Below are 15875 nucleotides of genomic sequence, written 5' to 3'. Positions count from 1 at the left end.
GCTCTGAGTATGGGGGAGGGACCAGCTGGAGTGGCTCAGGTGATGTGGGGGATAATGCAAGGGTGGAGACAGAAGGCCAGGGGCCCTCGGGGCAGTGCTTCCAGGGCAACTGAGGGAGAGGAGGCCTGAAGGCCCCAGCTCAACATGGGGAAATGCATAGGGGAATCCAGTTGACAGAGGCGGCCCAGGGCTTCCTCCTCACTGGTCCTGCTGAGAAAGAAGAGGGAGGGGCACCTTATACTCCTTCCAGCAGTGCTGCCTGTGCCCCCCTCATCCCATGCATTCCTGCCCATCCCCCTTATTTGTCTGAGGCAGAAGGCAGCACCACTTGGTGTTGCAATCCCGGCCAGTTCTCTCTGTTTCCCCCTCAGCATGAGAGTGGGTCTGGTCCCCTTACCAGAGTGAGTTGTAGAAGGCAGAAGTGGAGCTCCCAGGCTGCGTCAGGCTGGGATCCGCCTCTCAGAGTCTCCTGGAACACAGCAGCTGCCTCTTCGAAATGCTTCAGTCCCAGAGGAATGAGAAAGAGGAAAGTTTAGGTGTCAGTGGGGTCAGGGAACTTAAAACTGCTCCCTTTCCCAAACTGGCTCCAGTTCCGAGTACCACTAACATTGTGACATTGTGGTAGTAGCTTAACTAGAAAATGTCAAATGTAGACCTGATCCCCACCCGATCCCACTCAAATTCCTCTTCTCCTTCCAACCTCAGACCCATTACCTGCAGTCCCATCAAGGCTTTGCCCAGGTGGAAGAGGCCCCGGGGCCAGCCAGGCCGCAAAGTAAGGGCTACCTGGGCATCAGCCAGGGCTCACACCGGCTGACCCGGCCATTCATGGCAGAATGAGCGATTTCCAAATAACCTGATAAAGACAAAGTGGCCAAAAGTCCAGGTCCTCCCTTGGCACCCGGCCTTGCCCTGACGTCCCAGCACAGAGGCCAACCCCCCCAGCTACCGGTGGTCCCAGGGGTTGAGCTTCAAGGCCTGGGTGAAGAGGACCATGGCCTTGTGGTGGAAACCATTTTGGGCAAAGCTGGTACCAAACTCTGGGGAGAAGAGAGGGTAGGAAGGTTCAGATGGGGCTATCGCAGGGAGGGATGGGTGAGGAAGGAGAGAGAAAGAATCTCACTCCTGGCTCTGTTGTAAGGCAGCTGCCAGCAATCCTAGAGATGCCTAGGAATGGGAAGCAAAGTCAAGCAGGACTTAAGGCCTCAGCCTTCCCAAATCCTTCTCCTTTGTTTAAACAGTTTGTATCAGGCAACTCATGTAATCCTCATGACAGGTCTGCAAGATGGCATCAGCCCTACTTTCTTGCAGAGGAAACTACCCCGGGTCAGGGTGACAGTGATGGAGCTTGATCCCAGGTCTCTTAATCCTAGGGCCAGAGAACTCCTTCTACTGGTCACTGCCCTCTACCCTTAGATTGCGTAACTTCCCAGAGCCCTCTGGCACCCCTTCCACTGGTTCCAGCTGAGGTTCTTCTGCCCTCCTCCTCACCTCTGCCTTATGACTCTGCCTGGGGCTCTCTTCTTTTGGAGTGCTTCCTTCCTCCTAACTCATCTTCTCTTGGGGACCCAAGCTCCTGCTTTGGGGCTCCTGACTCAGTCCCTTTTCTCTGCAGGCACTGGGGGGCCAATCCCCAACCTTGCACAAAGCCAGAGACACAAAGGTACTAGATAGATCCAGTGAGTCCCGTGAGCAGAAAGGAAAGTTAAGGAGGGGCAGGGATGAGGTATGTCCTAGAGTAGTGGGAGGAGAGGGTGGGCAGAGACCATGAAGGGAAGGAAGGCGGCTCCTACCTCTTCCTCGCAACACTGTCCCTGAGCTGGGCTCCCAGAGCTGGACGGGGGGGCTCCCATCCCCATCTGCAATGCCTCAGACTGGAGGGAAGGTGAATAGGTGCAGAGTTGGGATCGCCTGCTTTTCCAGCCCCCACCTCCTGGCACCTGGTGCTCTTAGTACCTGCCTGTAGACATTCGCGTTGGACTCCCTGCCATCCTGCTCCAAACGCTCCCTTCGCTTCCGATCCTTTTGACGCTGTAATAACAATGACGAGGAAGACGAAGATGTATTTTGAGCACTATACTTAAACACCCACACACATACACACACACAGTTTGTATCCTGAGACCAATTCTTCATGTGGACAATATATATTACATGCCATGGTACCGTACTAAGAGCTTTGCATACACTATCTCATTTAATCCTTGCAGCTCTACGAGGTAGGTTTTGTTGTCATCCTCGTTTTACAGGTGAAAAAGCAGGTAAGACAGTCACCAGGCAGAGGGCTCATGGTAAGAAGGCAGATTCCAGCCCAGACAGCATAGTGTGACTCCAGAACCACTGCACCAAATGGCCTCCAGGAGACCCTCCAGTCCCTGAGCCCCATGGGACCCCCTGGCCATCTAGAGTTCTCTCCTCTTCCCTCCCCCAAGTCCCTCTGGGCTCCCACCCCTTCTGCCCTCTAGCTACCTTCTTTTTAAGTCGTTTCTTCTCTGCTTTCTGTTTCATGCGCTCCTGCTCAGACACCAGCTCCTCAGCCAGGCGGCTGGCTTCCTGGAGGAGGAAGGGCAGGTGGCAGGAAAAGAGAGAGAGAAAGCGAAAGGGAGGTAAGCAGTATGAACGAATCTTGGAAGATCCAGATTAGGAGAGAATACAGACATGGGAATTTGGGGACTGGGAGAACTGGAGTCTCATCTCTTCAGTCAGCAGGAGCCTCAGAGGCATGGCCACCTGAAGCAGGTTGTCTGAGTCACTGAGGCAGGATGCTGAGGCACAAGGGCTTTGAGGGCAGGGCTTAGACCCTCGTGGAGGGTATAGGAAGGACTTTTGGAGACCACAGTAGGTGCCCAGTCTCTCAGCCTCCTTGGCCTTGTCATTCTGTCCAGTAGTTTCCCCCTCATAACAGAAATGGTCTGGAGGGAATCTGTCAGGAGGGAGAAAGAGAAGGGAAAGAAAGAACATGAGAAAGAGGAGCATCTGAAAGCCAACCCCCCCACCCAGGGTACCAGCCTGGGCCCGGCCCCTGCACTCCCCACCATGGTGACACAGCTGCAGCCGCCTGCTGCTCCCACCCCCACGGATCCGATGCAGGCCATGGGGATCATTCTCCACAGGCCGCCAAAGAAAATCCACTATGTCCTGGGAGGGGGAGGGGAGGGGAGATTAGGTTGGTGTTGTGGGGAACTCTGGGAGAGAGCAAGGAGCTTGGCTGGGTTGACCGCTCCACCACGGCAACCACTAACCAGCCACCCAGCCTGGAAAACCTTACTGGCCGACCTCTCCCTGCTCAGCACCTCAAAACACGCTGCTCCTGACTTTCACATGTATCACCTCCTTCACTAACTCTCCTGCCTTCCCAAGAGCTGAGGGCGGCATTCAGTCCAGGCTTCTCTGACATCCTGTCATTAGGTCAGCCACACTGATGCCCCTGAAATGGAGCCCTCTTTCCTGCTCTTCCAGCGGTGTCCCCTGCCATATCCTTGAATATGAACACCCCCATATAATCCACCCTGCGGCTACCTCAACGCCTAAATGAGTGCCACAGTTCCTGGCTGGCTTCTCCCCTGCACTTTATCTGTTTCTCCCCCAAACCAAGCTCTCAGCAATTACTCCCCTACTCAGAATTTTCCAGTAATCCCCCACTGCCAGGGCCACAGGCAGGATTGAGTCTAGCCTGGGATTCGGAGCCTTCCAAAAAGCTCCTTGGCTGACCTTTCCAGTTTCCCCTTGCAATCCTCTCCTACTTAGCTGCCGTCCTCCCTCTGCCACCAGGCTTCTTCCAGCCTTGGGGTCTTCCCCCAGCTGTCCTCAAATCCCTCCTGGCTCTGAGCTTCTTTCTCACCACAACTTGCCTCACCTTCAAGAGTTCAAATTCCATCTCCCCACAAAGCCTTCCCAGACCCTTTCATTTCCAGTTATGTCTGCCCTCACTCAACCAAGCTGCATTAACATAGCCTGTGTTATATAATTTAAAACCTTATTATTCATTGCTTTTTATTGCTCTCTTAATTAGCCAGGTAGCATAGAACTGGAGAGAACACTGTGCTGGAGCACAGCTGCTTGCATCTTAGTTCTGGCTCTGCCACTACTGGGCTGTTTGATTTTGGACAAGTCATTTAACCTCTCTGGACCTCAGCTTCCTCATTCACAAAATGAGGCAAGACTCTTCAAGGCTTGGCCTGTACATTCTGTGGTTCTAATGAGGACTGTTTCCTTAGTTAGTGTAAGCCATCTTTAAAAACAAACAAAAAAAGGACTGCCTTGACCTTCTATCTCTCCCCAAAACACAGTCTATACTACTCTCTTAATTCACTACCTGGCCACACATGATCTGGCCACCCAATCTCTTCATGAAATCATCTCCTACCCTCTCGCCCTCCTCCAACTGCAGTGGTCTCCTTTGAAGTTCCTACAGTGCACCAAGTGTGCTCCCATTTCAGGGCTTTTGTATTTGTTACTTCATCTGCCTGGAATCCTCTTTCCCCAGTGAATGGCTCACTCCTTCATCCCCTTCAGATCCCTGCTTAAATCTTCTGAGGGAGGACTTCTCTGACCACTCCCTTTAAAAAGCAAAACCTCTCAGTTCCATTCAGTGTTCCCTATCCTTCTTCTTGCTTTATTTTCCTTTGCACTTCTCATATTTGACATACTATATCATTTATTTGTTGACTGGCTGCCCCCACTAGACACTGCTAATTCATTGACTATAGGGATTTTTGTCTGTTTGGTTTACTGCTTTCTTCCCAGTGCCTAAAACAGTGTTCAGTACATAGTTGGTGCTCAATAAGTGTGTGCTGAATGAGCAAAGGCAGAGAGATGGGTGAGGAGGCTATTGTAATAGAGATGCAACCAGGAGCTGTGCCTGAAGAACACTGTGTGATCCAGTGAGTTTGCACTTTGTCCTGTTAGTGATGGAAGTGGATCTAATCTGGGAAGCGAAATGCTCAAATGAAATTGTACTGGGGAAAGAGATGAGTCTAGGGGTGAAATGTTTAGTTAGCAGGTCATTAGAACTGTTCAGGCCAGAAAGAATGAGTTCTTGAACTAAGGTAGTGGCAGCAGAAGTAGGAATGGAAATCATAGATTTGATTGAAGAGACACTTCAGAAGTAGATTTTGTGACTGACTACACGGGTGAGGTACAGAAGTAGAGTTTGTGACTGACTACACGGGTGAGGTAAAGAAAAGGGGAGGAATATGTAGAATGATTCTCAGATTTCTGAATTAAGCAACTGGATGGAAATTTGTGTTATTAACCAAGATTAAGATGAGAGGAAACGCAACGAATTTGCAAAGATGATGAATTAACTTCTGGACTTGTTGAGTTTGGTTTTAGAGATAACCAGGTAGCAGTTGGAAGTATAGCTTCTCAGTGCTTCCAAATCTGATCCTGTCCCTCCCTCTATAACCCTACCACCGCCTTCAGGACATCCAAACCCATGTGCCAGACCAGGACTTTCAAACCACTTGCTGCCCTCTTGCTCGCCTCTTCTCTCAAACCCACAACTAAGGTCTCACTTCAGTGAAGTTCTCAACGTTTCCTTGCTTTAGTGTCTTTGCTCACACTGTTCCCTCTGTTCATAATATCTTTCGCCAAGCAACTCCTACCCACTCCCCAATCCTCAACTAAGAGACCCTCGTCTGCCCCATCCTGCCCACTTCAAGCATTTATCACCGTTGAGTCGTCCCCGCCCCGCCTCCACTTGCGTTGCGTTTCTTGGCAGTAGGGCCCACAGTTACGTCTCTCCAAAGCCCTGGTGGAGCCCCGCGCGGCGCCGGGCCGGGGCAGGGCTCAACACGGAAGGTTGAAAAGAGGCGTGACCGTAAAGGGAACGGGCCGAAGAGCAGCTAAGAGTTATGTTTTGTTTTGGTTTTTTTGGCCGCGCCGCGAGGCTTGCGAGATCTTAGTTCCCAGACCAGGTACTGATTCCTGGCCTCGGCAGTGAAAGCGCGGAGTCCTAACCCCTGGATCACCAAGAAATTCTCAAGGAGTCCTTTTAACCTCGTCGCCGTAGCCCTCAGGACCGAATTCCTTGCAGAGTTTGGGCACAGCAGCGACCCCCAGCGGGCAGCCGGGCCGCAGAGGACAGTATATAGGAAAAGAGGGCGGCGGCGCGTCTAGGGGCCTCGGGGTAGGTGAGCTGGAGCCCTCTGCCCATCGCGTGAAGCACAAAATCCTACTGAAAACAGATCTAATTGGGGCTGCCCCAGTCCTCCTGGACCCCCTCCGGTCTTGTCTCACCTGCTTACCTAGCTTGACCAGCCCCACAGTCTTCGGAATCGGCGCCATCCCCGTCAACAGTGACCCGAAAGTGAAAGTCTGGCATTCGACACCGGCCGAAGGGCAGAGTAGGACAGAGTAGGCAGCCATCTTTGTTGGGGGCAGAAGCCTCCGCTTACGGAGCGCGAGAGAGTGCATGACGGTCCCGGCGGCTCCCGGGCCAGAGATGACGGCTCCGGGAATGGGGCGGAGCCCCGGCTGCGGCAGGCGTTGAGCAGTACGGGGAGGTGGGAATCGTTAGCTTCATTCCGGACAAGCTGTCCCATGGCCCAAGCGTCTCGCTCTGGTGGCCTTCTGCCTCCGCTGGCTACCGTGCCGCCGTTACGGGAGCAGCCCAGGGGCGCTGAGGAGAAGCAGTGGCAGAGAAAGCGGGCAGGCGCTCTCCGCCGGGACGTTCGTGGCTGGCTGCGGCTGCCGGCTGCCCGAAGCATCCCCTGCCTGGACCCACGGCCCAGCGGAACTCCGAGAGGGCAGCCGTGGTGGGCGGTGCCGGCGGACGCAGGAGAGCACCGTGAGGCTGGCGCTGTGGACTGGGGGCGGGAGCCGGCAGCTGGCGGCCCGACCCCTCCAGCGCTGCAGCGTCTCCGGGCGGTATTGCTGCGGCTGCACCACGAGCGGCAGGAGCTCCTCCAAGCCCAAGACTGCGCCCGCCACCTACAGGCGACCGTGCGCCTCCTGAGGATCCTGAGTCCCGGCGCTCCAAACCCCGGCCACTTGCCTCAGCTGTGCCGCGACCTGCTGGCGCACCCTTCCGGAGGCGCGGTCCTGCGAAGCGGCCTTCAGGAGACACCCGAGTCGCTACCCCTGGCACGCTCCGTCGGACTAGCCGCCCAGCGCCTGGATGCTACTATGGAGATGCAGCTTCGGGCTCTGGGCCAGGCGCCCGCCAGCCCGGGCCTATCGTCCCAAATCGCCGACCTGCTGCTGGCACTTCCCGCCTACCACCAGCTGCAAGGAAAAGCCTTGAGCTACGTTCCAGGGGCAGCGCGCCCTTATCCCCCGGCCCGTGTGCTCCGCCTCCTGGCGGGGGAGCGGGGTTGCCAGGTGGCAGGTTGGCTGGATGAGGCGCTCAGGGGATCCGACTTGAGGGACCAGCTCCGCAGGCGGTGCCAAGAGGAGCGGGAGCTGCTGCCAGGGCTACTGGGCCTGATGGGGGGCGTGACGGGTTCAGTCAGCAGTGGACTGGGGCTTGGAGGGGCTGGGGCCCTGTGGAGCCAGTACTGGACCATGCTGTGGGCAGCCTGTGCTCAGAGTCTGGACCTAAGTCTAGGACCCTGGAGGGACCCCAGGGCAGCGGCACAACAGCTGAGTCAGGCACTGGGTCAGGGTGAGTGATGGGCCTGGGTGGGTGTTTGGGAAGGCTGGGCTCTCTTCTGTATTCACCTCACTCACTTGCCACCTAACTACAAAAACAGGCTCTTTAGAATGAACATACCCCACCCCACCCCTGGGGGTTCAGGCTATAGCTTCTGGGCTTTCAAGGCAAAGTCTTGCTTTCCATGCCAGCCTTGAGTCTTGGGGGAAGCCTCCCCTCTTCCCCCATCATTGAGTGGGGGCAGTGTTGGGCAAAAGAGGGACCCTGTTTTCAGGCTCCAGTCATTTCTCCCACTAGCATCACTGCCTCAGGAGTGTGAGAAGGAGCTGGCTTCTTTGTGTCACAACCTAATTCATCAGTCTCTTACCTGGAGCTGGGATCAAGGTGAGAAGGAAGGGGCAATGGCAGTGACACAAGCCCCAGACTGCTCCTTCCTTATCAAACCACACCCCCTCATCTTCAGGCTTCTGCCAGGCCTTGGGATCTGCTAGTGGAAATCAGAGCAGCCTTCCCTCATCCTCTCAAACCACTGAACTTTTGCAACAGCTCTTCCCTCCTCTCTTGGATGCCCTTCGAGAACCCAGGTCAGGACTGCTCCTCTGCCGGCCTCCAGGTGAGACAAGGTATTGGGGATGGGGGGATAAGAGAACAGCTGAGGATATCTATCTCCTTTATTCCTTAATCTGTTCTGAAGCCTGCCTCCTCCAAAGGTGTTCCGTGGCCCTTCAGATACTCTGTCCCTCCTCTCCCCAGGTCCTGCCCCCCTTTCCCTGGGGCTCTGTACCCTGCAGACCACCTTGCTCTGGTTTTGGGGCAGAACTCAGCAGCATCTGGCAGCGTGGGCCCCAGGTTCCTTCCTGCTCCTGATCCAGAAGGATTTACCTGTGAGTAGCTAGGGAATGGGGAGGGGAGCATCCTGGGCTGGGCTCGGATCTCACTCCCTGTTTCTGCCAAAGCCTCTATTATATGAGGCAGAAGCTTTGTCCAGCCTGGCCTCAGAGGAAAGCTTGGCCCTGGAGGTGGAGCAGCAGCTGGGTCTGGAGATCCAGAAGCTGACTGCACAGATCCAGGTAAGGAGAGCAGGCGACCTGCCAGGGGCCAGCTTTGGGGTTGGTGGGGTGGTTGTGGTGGTGGTAGAACAACTCAGTGCCTTGGAATCGCCGCTAAATTTATCTTTTCTTGCTCTTCACTTTTTGTCCTCTCTTTATCATGGAAAATTTCAAAAAAATACAAAAGTAGAGAGAAGAGTATAATGGACCACCATATTCCTACCACTGAGGCTTTAATAATCATCAACTCATGGTCAATTTTATTTCACTTATATATCCCACCCCCAACGCCCATGTCAGGCTCTCATTTTGTGATGTTAACAGCCACTGATGATTGATGATCATTGTCTATATCCGTTATTTCATTAGAGGGTGCAAGGTGGTGACATTCCAATTCTATCATTCCTTCTTCATTATTAGTTGGATTACTCTTATAAAGTGAAACTTGCCCTCATAAATTACTTGGTTACTTTGAGGTATAATTTGTAGAGAAAAAGCAAGATAAATGATTGACTTTTCCTTTTATTTACTACTTTTTGATATGTTTCTCCTGTTTTCTAAAAGTATCATTTGTATTTTTATTAAAACTGAAATAAAATATTTTAGAAGGCGTCTAATGAAAAAAATAGCACTTTAATTGCCCCTCCCCAACTTCGATTTCTGATCCTTGTTCCACAGTAGTAACTTTCATCCACTCTTGGCTGTTTCTTCTAATATTTTCTTATTTTCTTCTAAATTTATGAATTAAACTATTATACTTCTAACTTTTCCCCATTTTACACAGTATCTGTTCCTACTATGGATGATGTCTCTCTGCTTTTTGTTTTCTCTTCCTGCCCAAATGTCTGCTCTTTGCCCTGAATAGGGGCGTGGCTGTAGAGTTCAGTCCCTGCCCCTCTGCTCCTTTTCTGTCTGCATTCCACAGTGCCTTGGTGCTGTAGACCCCCCCAGTTTAGCCCTAATCCACCATCTGCATCTGCCTGTTGGGCATTTATACCTCAATTTACTGCTGCCTCTTTCAACTCAACATGTCCCAGAACAGGCTTTTCATGAGTAGGGTGGACAGTGACGATTGTGGGAGCTCTGGGGAGGGAACGCCTTGGTGGACACATGGTAACAGAAGCTCCTTACAGGCTCTGTGGCTCAAGCTGGTGGCTGGGCATCCTCAGAGGAGCAGCAGGGGTTACTGGATGTGGGAAGTTCATAGTTCCTTGGGGGAGTACTGGCGAGATGGTCTGACCAAAGCAGAAGCTCCCTATGTGTGTTTGTGTGTGTGTGTGTGTGTTTGTGTGTGTGTGTGTGTGTTTGTGTGTGTGTGTGTGTACATGAGCATACACTTGCCCTCGCATGTGCATCTCAAGGGTGCGGGTGGAGGATTGTGAAGGAGTAGGTTGTCATCAAGTTGTGGAGGGCACTGAACACCAGCCCACAGATTTTGGACTTTATCCCATAAGTGATAGGGAGCCATTGTAAGAGCAGGAGGGGAACAGTGAAGACAGTGATAGAGTTTGATCCAGCTATAGAGGTCAGGATAGAAGGGAGGTGGGGAGACATAATATGAGAAGGGTCCAGCTCTTGGTAGTTGCAGTGAGAACAGAGCAAAAGGGGCAGGGACAGTGTGCTCATCATGTGAACCAAACACTGTCCAAAGCAGTTTCATGCCTTGCTTCTCTGCCTGGAGACTGCACTACTGGGCATCTGCTCTGGGCATTCTACCACATACGGCACTGGGATGAAAAAGAAGAATCAGATGTGAGTTTTCTCCTCAGCTGGACTGTAATGTCCCACAGAAAATACTGTCCCATAGTGTGACCTTGTATTTTCTGAGTGTTGAGTGCAGAATTTCCTAACAAATGTCAGTTGACAAAAGAGTAATTTCTTTGTTATATATAAGGAAGAAGGGGGTTCTGGTGTTTGGGATAAGAGAAGAAGAGTTTGGATTTAGACTTGGTGGGAGAGAGCCCATGTATCAGGAGCCACATGGGCTCTCTCCCACCAAGTCTGGCCCCCGCCAGGTCCTTTCCTCTCTTCAGGCTGTCAGGCATACAGTCACCTTTTCCTTAGACCTGCCACTACACACCCCACTTCTTGCGTTCTTCTCTTAGATGGGCTGTAGAGACCCCTCCTTTTTGCTGTCTTCTCCCCCTCCAAAAACAAAACCTATCAAACCAAAGAAACCAAACCAGCACATGGGCCTTTTCTTGCTTTGTGGGTTACAATGCTCTGGAGAAATGGAAGTGGCTATAAAGAATATTCAGTGTGAGGACATTCCAAAGGTTCCTGAATCTTAGAAAGTTATATTCATTGCTCCTGGTCTACACGCAGTTCTTGCCTTCCTTTTATAGATGACAGACAGATCGTACAATTCCCTTTTCTTTCTTCAGCCTCTGCCTGTCTGCAGATCATGCAGACCTCTCTCTAGCATCTGCTTTTGAACATTGGCGGTGGTGAGGGTGTCTCCCTTTTTTTTTTTTCCTATTAACGTTCCTATGGGACAAAATTAACATGGAGGATTTCCATCCTCTGAACCAAGCTGAGGAGAGCAGGGTAATCTTAGGGCAAGTGTCCATAATCTTTTCTCGGTCCAGACCTCTTGGAAAACCCAATAAAAGCTATAGTCTCTCTCCTCAGAAAATGCCCAAGCCCATACAATTATGCATACAATTCTGTTCTGGGGCTTTATGGATGCCAGGTTAAACACCTCAGATTTAGAAGAGCATATAACTTGACAAGTCCCTCAGAGATAGGCCCCTTTTACTTTCTCCTTATCCCCACAGCTCCTGCCTGAAGAGTCACTAAGTCTCTTTTTTCAAGAATGTCATAAACGAGCCACACAGGACTTCGAACTCCACATGCCACGGGGTCGGTACTGGCGGCATCGTCTCTGTCCTGGTAAGTCCTCATCCCAGCGTTCCCTTCCAGGCTTCTCAGGGGGTAACAGTGTCCTGGCCCCTCCAAATCCTGGCTCCACTCCTTTGTCTCCATCCTGTCCTCACCTTCTGTGTCCCCTCACCCTGAAATACTACCCTCTTCCCCCAGATGCTCCATTAGGGGCTTGATGGATCTCCCTAGCCTCATATCCTGTCCTTTCTCTTCTCTCACTCCAGAACTTCCCAGTATCCCTAGTGAGTATGCTGGGTTGGTGGTCCGCAGGGTACTGGAGCCTGTGTTGCAAGGACTGCAAGGACTGCCACACCACGCCCAGGCCCCTGCCCTCAGCCAGGCGCTGACTGCCATCCTGGGTGCCTGGCTTGACCACATCCTCACCCACGGGATCCGGTTCAGGTGGGGAGAAAAGGAGGCCGTGGCAGGGGGATGAATGGAACTGAAAAAAAGGGAGGGGATGGGTGGGGCAGAGCGGTTCGGAGAGGCAGGAGGGTCAGGTGGCCACACTGTACCTTGGCCTTCAGCCTGCAGGGGGCGCTGCAGCTCAGACAAGACTTTGGAGTGGTCAGGGAGTTGCTGGAGGAGGAGCAGTGGGGCCTGTCCCCAGAACTTCGCCAGACTCTGTTCATGCTCAGCATCTTCCAGCGGCTGGATGGGGCCCTGCTGTGTCTGTTGCAGCAGCCCCTGCCCAAGACTCAAGTCCACAGGGGGCCTCCCTGTTGCTGTGAGTCACTCTCCCTCCCCAACTCCAGGCTCTCTTTGCCCCTAGCTCATAACTTTATGTGCCGCATCCCCCATCCTCATCATTGATCTGGCTTCTGCGTGTACCCCACTCCCACACACATACACCACCAGCCACCTGCCTTCCACTCCTGCCTTACCAGGTGCATGTAATGAGGTCCAGACCATGGAATTGCCCAGCAGCAGCCTCAACAGCCTGGAGAGCTTGGAGCCCCCTCTTCGACCTGGAGCACTCCCAGCCCAGACAGCTCAGCTGCTAAGCACACTGTGGGGAGAAGGACCTAGCCCTGAAGCTTACCTGGTAGGAAATCAGCAGGCCTGGCTTGCCCTGAGGCAGCATCAGCATCCCCGCAGGCACTTACCTTTTCTTTCCTGCCTGAGCACCAGTTCTGAATCCTGAGGACCCTAATGAGAGCCCGTCAGAACTCCCTATCTCTGTCTGAAAAAGCCGAGACATTTAGAAATGCATATTAAAAAAGCCTAATTGGGATCTTGGAAGAAAGCATACCTGAGAACCACAAGCTACACAGAGCCTGGACTTAGAAACCTGGAGGTCAGCATCCTTGGGAAGCTTGGGCTTAGTTCCCCATCAGTGAAGACATCTCAGAGCTAGACACTAGCAGTAAGGGGCTAGATGCTGGGAGTAAGGCTTTAGGGTTGGATCCCAGGGGAAAGGGAAAGAGAAAAAGCAATAGAAAGCAGGGAGCCTAGATGCCACTTCCTCTTAAGTCCCTGGAGCCAGGCTAAACACAGAAAGTTCGGGACACTACTACAAAGTTAATTCATCAGGAACCACAGAGGTGGAATAGGAATTTCTACACCTAAATCAGTCCCACGGCGTATACTATATAATAGTACCCTGCACTCCCCTCCCCATCACTATTTTTAGTCATTTAAGAATATTGGAAAAAAAAAAAAAAAGAATATTGGGCTGTAGGACCTTCACGTGTAAGCTTCGCTACTCCAGAGTTCCACGTGTTTAATCTTAAACTACCTGAGTGGAGTTTACCCTCTGGTAGGTTTATAATCCCTGCCGTGGTGGTGCCCTCTCCTTGGAAGGGACCAGCAGTTAAGACGGTGTTAACGTAGATCTGGCACAGCAAGGTACAGAGGAGTAAAGGCTGCAAAAGACGTGTTATCGGAGCCAGGTGCAAACGGCTTTTGCCCTGTTTATTGTCTTCACCGTGGTAAAGGGGGCTATTAATGACAGGTAGTGTTTACTGACCGCGTACTTTGGGCGCCCCATACCCTGTGCCGAAATCATCTGTCTCCCTCCTGGCCTTCCTCCTCTTCTCGGCTGGGGAGCCCAGGGCGGCGGCCTGGGGACCAGCACCACCGACCGTGGCAGAGAAGCCGCACGAGGCGGAGGTCGGGGGACTGCGGAAGCGCGTAGCAGCCCACAGCGTCTCGCACTAGCGACACTTCCGCCCGCACGAGTCCTTCCGGGGTGGGAGTCACCATGGCAGCGGCCTTGGCTCGGCTCGGACTCCGCTCTGTCAAGCAGGTTCGGGTTCAATTCTGCCCTTTCGAGAAGAACGTGGAGTCGACAAGGTACGAGGGGGAAGGAGTGCGGACGCGAAGGGGCTCGCCTTCCTCCCGCCTGGGGTCTAGCCCCCTCTGCCGGGCGCTCACGCCGTTTTCTCACCGCAGGACCTTCCTCCAGGCCGTGAGCAGCGAGAAAGTTCGCTGCACCAACCTCAACTGCTCGGTGATTGCGGACGTGAGACACGACGGCTCCGAGCCCTGCGTGGACGTGCTGTTCGGTGGGTCTGGTTGGGAGTCGGGAGGGAGTCGCTAGCTCTCGGCGCCGGCCCCGCCGTCCTCCCGGTGCCTGACTCGTTTGTTTCTTCCCCAGGAGACGGGCATCGCCTGATTATGCGCGGCGCGCACCTCACCGCCCAGGAAATGCTCTCTGCCTTCGCCTCCCACATCCAGGCCAGGGGTGCGACGGGGAGCGGGGACAAGCCGGGCGCCAGTACCAGGCGCTGACAGCGCGGAAGAGACCAACAAGCAGGTTTTCACCTAAGACTGCTAAGGACACATCTAAGAAGAGCTTGACTTAATTACTCAAATCACTATTTGGAAGACCACAGAGCGCAAAAGAAAAAAGAAAGAGCCCTGTGACTACAAATCCAGCCAGTGTTTCTGGGAAGAGACAAGATGGGGAGGGGTCTGGACAAATTTGAATTTATTTCACTTTCTTACCATCACTCACTGCTTAACCCTTTTGAATTTGGCTGCTTCCAACACTACTCAAGGTACCTCTTACTCTTATTAGAAATGCTGTTTTCTTAGTCCTCATTTTTCCATTTCAGTAGCACCTGCCACTCTTAATTCCCTCCCTTGTGTAACTTCTTTTCTGCTCAGGTCCTTTTTCTTCTTTTAACCATAAAGGCATACTACTCTCCTTCTTTCTCTTCTTTTATTTTTGGGGCATCTCATATTCTGTCATGACTTGAACTACCCTCTTGGGTTAAACCCTACATTTCTGTTTGGCTCTAATCTCAAATTCTGTGCTATAGTCAGGGTACTTACTACCAATTTTCTCCAAATTCCACCAACACCCTTTGTCTAACCCTAACCCGATAATCTTATATACTCTCTAAAGTTGACCCTTGAACAATACAGGTTTGAATTGCAGAGGTCCTCTTACATGCCTGTTTTTCAAATAAATACATAGTACAAGTACTACACGATCCGTGGTTGTTTGAATCTGCGGTTGTGGAACTGTGGGTGCCGACTGTAAAGTTATCCCCCCATTCTCAACTCTGTGGAGCGGTTGGGCCCCTAACTCCCATCCCCACCCCCGTTGTTTAAGGGTCAACTGTACTTGCCTCCTCTCCTGACTTCCTCATTCCTTTAAAAGGCACTTCATCTGCTCAGCCACTTGAGCTGGAAACCACAGCATTATCTCTGGTTCTGCCCGCTCCCTTTCCCTGCGTATCCAGTCAGTAAGTTCATAATATTCTGTCTTAAACAAAAGCTTCTGAAATGTTCTCTACATTTCCATTCACTCTCTTGTATTATTGTTGCATTCTCCCACCTGGTCTCCTTTTTGCTAACCGTTTTTGCTGCTGCTTACTTTTATCTTTCCAAAGCATATCATTGGTTTTATTATTACAACTTGTTTCAGAGAACAGTGCCTAAAGTACTTTTTAGGCACCCTGCCTAAAGTGTTTTTCATACTAGGTTACCACCCATTAATGTGGATCATGAAGTCAATTTAGGGGGTTAAATCAGCCTTTAAAAAACAAAGTAAAATAGAATAAAAAGTATCAGTAGATGGCACATGGACTGGGAAGTATTCTTTAAGAAACTTAAGTTTTAAGCATATAATCATGAATATAGATATAGGTATTATATAAAGTATGTGTATGTGTGTCTATCTGCATGTACTTGGTTGCAGTATAGAATTATTTCTTACCGCAGGTTGTGGGAAAAAATGGTTGAGAGCCACTGGTTTAGAGAAAAACTTCAGAATGTTCAGCTAGGCAATCAAGAATCTGTGGACACTGGCTGCTGTGTACTTCGCCAAATATATTTCCTCCTACCCCATTACTATACTACTTCTCTCTTAAAATGGTGATATCTTCAAAGGACTGGTT

At 51.9% G+C, this 15875-nt stretch overlaps 3 protein-coding genes across 6 annotated transcripts; 2 read left to right on the top strand and 1 right to left on the bottom strand.

Moving 5' to 3' along the window:
- Positions 1–46: 46 nt before the first annotated feature.
- TTC31 (tetratricopeptide repeat domain 31) lies at positions 47–6289 on the bottom strand. 3 transcript variants are annotated; one of them, XM_068565057.1, is made up of 5 exons: positions 6241–6289; positions 2470–2553; positions 1957–2031; positions 398–499; positions 47–210 (listed from the first exon to the last, which is right to left on the bottom strand). In XM_068565057.1, the coding sequence occupies exons 1-5, from the start codon at positions 6286–6288 to the stop codon at positions 199–201; spliced, it is 321 nt and encodes a 106-aa protein (XP_068421158.1). In that variant the 5' UTR covers position 6289; the 3' UTR covers positions 47–198. The 3 variants fall into 3 exon arrangements, with proteins under 3 accessions (XP_068421158.1, XP_068421159.1, XP_068421157.1); XM_068565056.1 differs by lacking the exons at positions 47–210; positions 398–499 and adding exons at positions 1036–1638; positions 1794–1874; XM_068565058.1 differs by lacking the exons at positions 47–210; positions 398–499 and adding an exon at positions 725–856.
- CCDC142 (coiled-coil domain containing 142) lies at positions 6142–13480 on the top strand. Of its 2 annotated transcripts, XM_068565054.1 has the most exons (9): positions 6142–7606; positions 7892–7978; positions 8058–8207; positions 8348–8478; positions 8551–8664; positions 11421–11535; positions 11751–11928; positions 12054–12253; positions 12414–13480. In XM_068565054.1, the coding sequence occupies exons 1-9, from the start codon at positions 6544–6546 to the stop codon at positions 12668–12670; spliced, it is 2295 nt and encodes a 764-aa protein (XP_068421155.1). In that variant the 5' UTR covers positions 6142–6543; the 3' UTR covers positions 12671–13480. The 2 variants fall into 2 exon arrangements, with proteins under 2 accessions (XP_068421155.1, XP_068421156.1); XM_068565055.1 differs by lacking the exon at positions 7892–7978.
- A 118-nt stretch (positions 13481–13598) lies between these two features.
- MRPL53 (mitochondrial ribosomal protein L53) lies at positions 13599–15558 on the top strand. The gene is made up of 3 exons (XM_068565059.1): positions 13599–13821; positions 13921–14033; positions 14126–15558. The coding sequence occupies exons 1-3, from the start codon at positions 13730–13732 to the stop codon at positions 14257–14259; spliced, it is 339 nt and encodes a 112-aa protein (XP_068421160.1). The 5' UTR covers positions 13599–13729; the 3' UTR covers positions 14260–15558.
- The last annotated feature ends 317 nt before the right edge of the window (positions 15559–15875 follow it).

Source organism: Eschrichtius robustus, chromosome 15 (assembly GCF_028021215.1).
Source record: "Eschrichtius robustus isolate mEscRob2 chromosome 15, mEscRob2.pri, whole genome shotgun sequence".
NCBI classification, from domain to species: domain Eukaryota; kingdom Metazoa; phylum Chordata; class Mammalia; order Artiodactyla; family Eschrichtiidae; genus Eschrichtius; species Eschrichtius robustus.
This window is presented reverse-complemented; position numbering and strand designations above follow the sequence as displayed.